This window comes from Apis dorsata, unplaced genomic scaffold (assembly GCF_000469605.1).
Source record: "Apis dorsata unplaced genomic scaffold, Apis dorsata 1.3 scaffold_119, whole genome shotgun sequence".
In the NCBI taxonomy this organism is placed as follows: domain Eukaryota; kingdom Metazoa; phylum Arthropoda; class Insecta; order Hymenoptera; family Apidae; genus Apis; species Apis dorsata.
Window position 1 is genome coordinate 222,741 of NW_006263413.1, and position 8,955 is coordinate 231,695.

Here is an 8,955-nt window from a genome sequence, read left to right on the forward strand (position 1 = left end):
CTTATAACTTTGTAACAAAACATTTATAGACAAATTTTTTTTTATACAACATTTTTTTTTATTTTTATTTATAATTTGATTGAAAAAGTACAAAACATCCTATAAAATTTAAAGGAGCATTAACCAATTTATATAAATATTTATATTATTTCGAGTAATTAAAATTCGTATATTTTTTTGAAAAATATTTTCCATGTATCTTTAATATATAAAATATTAGTAAAAGTTATTATTTGTAAATGTTAATGTAAATGCAATGTAAAAAATAATTATACCAGAAAATTTTAGATATATTATCTGATAAGAAATAGAATTAATTTTGATATTTCGTATTGCATTATAAGTATAATTATGATTCAATGTTGTTACAAAAATATTTGTATCGCTTGATACATATATATTCTATTGTATTAAAATAAAGATGATCATATAATGCAGATATGTAAAAAATATTTCTAAATATAGGAAAATCTTTAAAAATGTAAAACTTTTGAAAAACAATATCATTACATTAATATCATATATTAAATATATTAAATAATATATGAATTTACTATATCATACAAATATAACTTAATTACTGTATTTTTGATAATAACTGACGTCTATAAATGTTACTGATTATTATTTATACTTCAATACATACAATATAAAATAATAACAAATAACTTAAAATTAAAAAAAAATACTCATAATAACAATCAGCATTATACTGATATATAAAAAAAAAAAAAACAAGAAAATATATAGAACAATATTACAAAATAACATAAATTTGTTATTATAAACAGGAAACTCATTTATAGTATAAAATATTTTAGAAATAATATATATAAATTACTCTAAGTATTTCATAAAATATGGTATATATGAATTTCAATTTTTTAGTCAATTATAATTTGTTGGATAAATTTGTTTTTTAAGCTTTTCAATCAATTAAAAAAAATAATCAAAATTATTATATATTTAATGAAAGATTTATTATTTTTTCCCATAATCCATGTTTTATAAAATATACGTTAATATTGTTTTATTTCCTTTTTTATTGAAAAATAAAATTTTATTTCGTGATATTAAAATTTTCAAAATTAAGTAAAACAAAAAGATATCCAAACATGATTTTTCAGTGATACATATTTTATATATATAGGAAAATTATTATAAAACTTTTAATTAGAATAAAATGCTATTTTATAAAAAAATTCATTTTAATGAAAAAAATTTTTTTATCTGAGAAAATTGTACTAATTATATGAATATTTTATTTTTTTATGTTTACTATAACAATAAACTAAAATTTTCTGAGAGTTAATATCTGTATAAATGATTTTTTATTTTAGACATAAATAAAGTTAAATAGGCCAATTATAATTTTTATAGAACAGAATATATTAATTTATACGAATATTGATTTCTTACAACAGTTTCTACTGTTAAATAATATTTTGTATGCACAAATCTACATAACTTACCGGCATTTTATCCAACAGGAAAATTTTTTTATACATCTATCAATTGAGTGTAAAAAATATTATGATTTTTTTGTTGTAACACTTCGCTGTATTAATTGTCATTACTAATTAAACTAAACATTAATTATATGTATATAACACAATAAGACTAAATATACATATATATTGAGCTTTTTATCAAAGCTCATTATTACAAAGTATGTCGCACAAATAAAATTTTTTTTAAATATAAAAAACTAACACTTAATAATTTCATCAGAAATATATTATTATAACTAGATTCTTTATAGGAGACATAAAAATGTACGAGTAATTTTGTTAATGCACAATTCTTTTAGTAGAATGTTATAATATTTTTTTCATTTAATAACTACTACATATAATTTCTCTTTGTATCATGAAAATTAATTTTAAATAATTTACATGTCGGGGAACAATCTTTTTGTTTAACCAGTTATCAAGTTTTACTTTTCAATTTAATTGCTTAAAAATGAAGGAAATAAGATTTTAAAATAAATCAGAATCTTCAACTCGTAAAGAATGTTCAATAAAACTATAAATAATTTACATTTCCATCTTCTTTTACAAATATTCATATATACATATACATACATACATATCCATACACACATATTCTTACATACAATTATATATGTAGCACGTGTATATAACATGTATAAAACATACACATATGTGCACATATACACACATGATTCTTATCATATGCACATATATTTATATGTACATATGTATACAATTGAAGCAAGATTCGCTGCACAATTTTTTGAATAGAGCAAATATATTAATCTATTTACAATGTACAGCACTAATGTGCTGATTGAATTATATCTGATCACAAATTTGTACAAATTTTGTTTGTACATATCGTATTGGTCACCTATCCTATAATATATATCTTTAATTTTCTTTTTTTACTCTCTTAACAGTATATGAGACGCTTCAGAATTTTATAGCAAAATAATTTTTGCGATTCAATATTAGAAAGTGCTCTTAGATAATAATACTACATTTATAATTTCAATTTTTTTTACTAAGACTAAGGCGTGTAGAATTGCATAGAAACGATAATCTGTTCTAACTGGTCTTTGCATAAAACGTGGCAATTATTTCTATTTTGATGACATTACCAAATTTTTATGATATTTCATGCGTCTCATATTTCTGTAAATTTGGATATATGTGAATTTATTATATCCAAATCAGTTAGAGTCCACATGAGATTATCGGCATATGAGTTCGATTGTGCGGACTTTTAATCTAATAAGCAAATTGTATTACAGTTTAAAATAACTTTCATTTTTTCACGTTGATACGACTGTATTTGTCGTTGTTGATTGAGCTACTGTAGTCATTGTTATTAGAGTTAATGTATTACCAAGAGTATTTTGTTCCGTTACAGCTGTGGTTATATTCTTTTCAATACACGCTTTCTTTGATTCCTTACGTTCCTCAGATGAACTCGACTTTCTTTTATGATTTGAACTCGATGAATGAGAACGACTCGATGCTGTATCATCTTTCGAAGAACGATTACTAGATGATTTTTTCTGTCCATTTCTTGCATGACTATGATGTCCGTCTCTTCTTTTTTCTAATTTCCTGTCACTATCTTTACTATCTGTGCGATCGATAGCTTTATTAGAAATGTTACAATTTTTGGATAGTGAAATGATTTTCGATGAATCTTCTTTATTAATTTCTCCAGTTTTATTTTCATATTTATTACTCTGAGGACTTTGGTGATGATGCCTCTTATGTACTTTATCACGTCTATCTCGATCTCTTCTGTCTTTATGTCGTTGACTTCTAGAACTTTTATCATCTCTATGCTTTCTTTTAGATTCTGAATGCGTTGTATGCACATCAGATGACAATTTAAATGAATTTTCATCGCTGCTAATGTTTCTACTACTATGTCTTTCAGTTTCTGCTAACAAGGATGTAGAGGTTATTGAAGAAGAAGAGGAAGAATTGGCAATTTTCGATATGGGTAGTGAACTTTCTTCACAAGTATTACTAGTTAATATAGAAACTTTTTCATTTTTTGATCTTTCTTTAGCTTCATCTTCAGCCATTTCAATTAAAGCTTTTACTGCATTTTCAGTTGCACATTCCATTTTTGATGTAAATGCCAATGTTGTTTCTATTTCCAATAATTGACAATATCGTTCTAATTTTGTTTTATCATCTTTGTATTTTTGTTCAGCAATTTCAAAACTTTCTTTATGAATTTTTTCTAATATTTCTTTAGAAGCTTCTGCAACGCCGGTTCGTAAAGATTGACAAACTTCCTCTACGTCGGTCTTTGACTTATATATTGCAATTTCCAAAGCTTTGTCAACAACTTCCGTTGCATAAGTTTTCGCTATTAACTGACGTTGTACTAATATATTTTGTTCAAGACTAACAGTATTACAATCAAAATTTTCATGTTTTAAACAAATCTCTGATGAACATAATCGTTTTTTATTTTCTTTTGATGAAGATCCCGCGATGTTTAATTTATTTGTTAATTTAGATTCTGTAATAGTTGAAATGCTTTCTTTACTTGATGTATTATTACTACTGGATCGATTGTGATGACTTCGATTATGATCTAATTTATGATTACAATCATACTTTTTTTTCTCTCTAGAATGACTGCTATTACTACTGGTACTACTACTACTACTACTGCTACTACTACTACTATGAGAATGATGAGTAGATTTTTCATTGGATCGATGTCGGTCTTCGTGTCTTCTTTCAGATTTTTTGTCATCTCTTTTTTCATTGTTTTGCTTTTGTTCTATTGTACTATTTTTTGTAGATTTGTTATTAAAAAGATTCGAACAATTATCGTTATTCTCTATAGAATTTTTCCTTTTACTTGAAATGGAAGAATGTCTTGTATGATCTCTATTTTTACGATCTTCTTTACGCTTACCATGATGATCTGATTTCTTCAAATTCCCTTGATATTCAGCAGCTCTTTCTTTTGCTTTTTTTTCTTCGAGTGAATCAATAGAATGTTTTTGTTCCACACGTTGGCGATTTGTATTTTCTTTTTGTTCATCTCCTATATTCACAGTTTCCAATGGTTTCTTTTCTTTTATACGATGACACTGTTCATTTCCAACACGTCCATGTCTAACGTTTGAACTGTGTTGTGATTCTTGATAATACTGTTTTAATCGAACGTGCCATGCTATACTTGAAACTGCGGAAACTGTTCTAAATTGATGAATTATATTACGCGGTAAAAAGTAAATATCATTATCATATAAATTTATTCTAGCATAACGAATACCCTGTCTACGTAATTGATTTAATTTGGCGTCTTCAACCCACTGTACACATTGCGATATTGGTGGTTCATGAAGATCTAATTGCAATTTTTCAACTAATTCAGGAAAATCGCCAGCATAAAAAGCTACAACATCTTTTGTAATTCTATTATATTCTGATGGTTGTCCACCATGAACAGCTTTCAATACACCAACTGCTGCTGTAGTCATCCTATCTAATCCATGACCAACATGATCAGCATGTGCTTTAGTACGATCTTCAAACATATATTCACGAGCTTCACTAAGACGTGGCAAATATTGCAGATTTCGTAATTCATTAATGCCCGTTCTGCGCCGTTTATAAGGACTTTTATTTATATCTGCTGTTGGAACTAATTGTTCACCTGGTCTGATCCATAAAATTGGACCATCGTTTGATTCTTGGGGAGTATCCATGTTTACAACAGATAATGGACCCCAAGGCATGGTCTAAAATAAATAAATAAAAATTTATAAAATTATATATATAAATAAATTCATATTAAATATAAGATTTATATATAATATGATATAAATATATAAGATATCCAATATTAATACTAATGAAAGACAAAAAATAAGACAGAAGAGAGAAAATAGGTTTTTTACATAGTTTTTGAAGAAATTTTTAAACTTATTAAATTATAATTTCTATATCTTATTGGTACCAATAAATATATCAATAATGAAAAATATATACTGCTACTTTTAATTTATTAGCTTCATTAAGTTAAATTTCATAATATAACAATAGAATAAAAGGAAATATTTATTTATTTTAGAATTATTTTATTGAAATTTATTAAATATAAATATTTATTATATTTTTTTTCTTTTAGCCACTATAAAAATAAGTTCTCTTTTTGTATTTTTTTTATAACAAAATAATCTTTTATTCCTTTTATCATCTAATTTTTTCTCTCAATATCTTGATTGATTTCTATTGTAATTAATTTTTAATACATAGATTTTAAAGTAAATTATTATAAATAAATTATATTTTAAATTTCTTAAATGCAGATACATATTACATTTAATTATTTTTTTCAATGTGATAATATGTTAATATTTCATTTTACTGATATATAAATATGTTTATATAAATATATAAATATATAATATATTTTAGAATTCTTTGAATGGTAGAGTTCAATTTGAATAAAAAAAAATATTTTAAGTATTTTTTCATATTCATAATTTAGTTTCAATCTTATTTCATTATAAATTTTAATAAATCAATAAGAGCTTCTGAAATAAAATAAATAAATAAAAAATAGAGAACATAGAATATAAATATAAATAGAATATAAATTTTATATTTATCTATTCAAAATATTTATAAAATTTTTGATAAAAAATAATAATTAATGATCGAAAGTTACATATTAAACAAAACAATAGATCAATCATTTTTATATATGATTAATGAGCACTTAAATTTAAACAAATAATATTTATGATTTTTTTATTATCATATAAAATTATTATCTTTTTATTCTTATAAATTCACTAATTTTATAAGATTGAAACAAACTTATTTTACTTTTTATCTTAATCATGAATTAGAATGCCATAAAAGAATATGTCACATTATCAAAATAATTATATATCAAAAGTATATTAGTTTTAATTATATTCATAATTTCTCTTTTTTAAATAATTTTATAATTATAATAAAATTATTATATAAATATCATAATATTAATATATATGATATGATATACAAAACTTAAAACTATTATATTAATTTTGATTTTGAAATAATTATGAAGAATTTTTAATTCTGAATAACTTGTTATAAAGAATTAAAATATTCTTGCCAATATCAGTTCTCATAATTATTATATTACTTTTTAGATTCTGTATTGATTCTAAAACAATTATAGAATCCATTTTCATTTTTATCACTTTTACTAAACATTACAATAAAATCAAATATTACAAATAAAACAATTGTAAAAAACAAAGGAAATGTTTATATATATAATTATTTTATAATATGAATGATATATTTACTGTATATTTAATATAGTCAAAAATAATAGACAAAAAAGCTAAAAAAATAAAAATTCTAATTTATTGTTTTAAATATTTATTAATTATATCTTGTTATAATTGATATACAAAATAAAAGTTATAATTTCTTAAATGTAAGAATTTGGGATAGATTAATAATATATCACCTATGATATATGAGTTCACTGATAAATAATAAGAAAATAAAATAAATTTTAATAATAAAAATATGTGTATGCTTATTTATGGAATTAATAAAATATTTATATATAATTATATTTAACTACAACTACTAGTTTAGATATTTCATTTTTTTTAATATTCCAAAAATATAAAGTATTAAAAAATTTTTTTAATTTAAATTTTTTTATACATTACTTAATTTCACTATATTAAATATTATTTTTTATTAATTGATCAATTGATGATTAATAACTTAAATATTTTGGATTATGTAATTTTTTTTCAATATTTTGGAATTTTTTTTTTTTAAAAAGACTATAAGACTTTTTATTGATTTTGGTATATTTATTAACATTTAAAATATTTTTTTAAAACAAAAATAATAAAAATTATATGAATTATATTTTTTAATAAAAATAAAAAAAAGCGTTTTACTAACATGCATGATAATTCGAAAAATAAAAAAATAAAATAGTATTTTGATTAGAATATAATTATCGTATGAATCAGAATAAATTTAAAAAAATGGTAACACTGATTTTTTCAATTTTTTTTCTATAATATATTAAAAAAAATATGAAAAAAATCAATTTTTTTAAAAATCACGATTAATGCGATCACTATATTCATACTAATTAAAATGTTATTTTTTTTTATATCAAAATTTTTGAATTATCAAAACCATCGGAATCATGCATACTATTGAATTGAAACATTTATTTTTTTAAAATTCTATTAAAATGAACACAATTGATTATTATTTTTATCTTATAAAAATAATTTGCTTTAAAAAATAATATTATAAATATATATACCAAAATTAATATAAAAAAATCTTATGATTTCTTTGAAAAAAAAAAAAAAATTCCTGAAAAAATAATATCTTCCTAAATTTTTTTTATAAACTCTTATTTTTTTTATTATTTTAATCCTTGAATTTTAATTTTCGATCGATATCCTATAATATTAATTAGATTAAACATTTTCAAATACAAAAGTTTGTAGATTACACAGATATTAATATGTATATTTTTAGGAAATCTATTTTAAAGGTTAAAACAAATATAAAAATTGATAAAAATATCAATTGAAGCTTATTAAATTCTAAATAATTGAAATTTGTGTTAAGTAAAACAAAATACAACAGAATATAGAACAAAATAAGATAATAACATAATAACAGATAGTATTCTTTCTTCATTGTTTATTTAACTTCAATGCTTATAATTTATTAAATAATCCTTAATATTCATTTTTATAGCAATTTTTGTATTTGTTTCGACATAGAATTGATTTGCCAAAGAATATGTCTCTTGAAAAATATATATATATACATTAATATATAGGATGAAAAATAAACATATGAAAAAAAATTCCATTATTTTTAATTACTTAAAAATAATATTTATATTAATTATTATTTTTCATATCATAAAATAATATAATATATTTACAAATATCCTATTTTTTATATAATTTTAATAAAAATTTTAATAATTTTAATAAAAAAATATAAATAATATTTTAGTAAAAAATATTAATAAAATAAATAATATAATTATTATAATATATGTATTATAAAATATATATAATAAAATTAATAATAAATAATAAAAATAATAATAATCTATAATTACAATATATTAAGACTTCATGTAATATAAAATTTAATGAAATCAATACAAAAATTTAATTTTATATATATTTTGAGACAAAAAAAATAATGATTAAAAATAAATGAAAATAACAACAACAACAACAACAACAACAATAATAATAAAAATAAAATTATTTGAAATTTTAGTTCTTCATAACAATTATTTAGAATTAAATTTTTTATAATTGTTTTAATCAGAATCATTCTTATATTATAGATTAACAAACAATTATTTTTAATTTTTTCTAGCCTTGATTATACAATCTATAAATACTTATAATTTTTTTCTTAAATTTAA

The 8,955-nt window shown here is 20.6% G+C and overlaps 1 protein-coding gene across 1 annotated transcript in view; it reads right to left on the reverse strand.

Moving 5' to 3' along the window:
- Window positions 1–1,368: 1,368 nt before the first annotated feature.
- LOC102678925 overlaps window positions 1,369–8,955 on the reverse strand; it is an 11,003-nt gene continuing 3,416 nt past the window's right edge. The window contains exon 5 of the mRNA XM_006612738.2: window positions 1,369–5,251. Coding sequence (XP_006612801.1) covers window positions 2,795–5,251 — 2,457 coding nt within the window. The 3' untranslated portion in view covers window positions 1,369–2,794. The remainder of the gene's footprint in view (window positions 5,252–8,955) is intronic.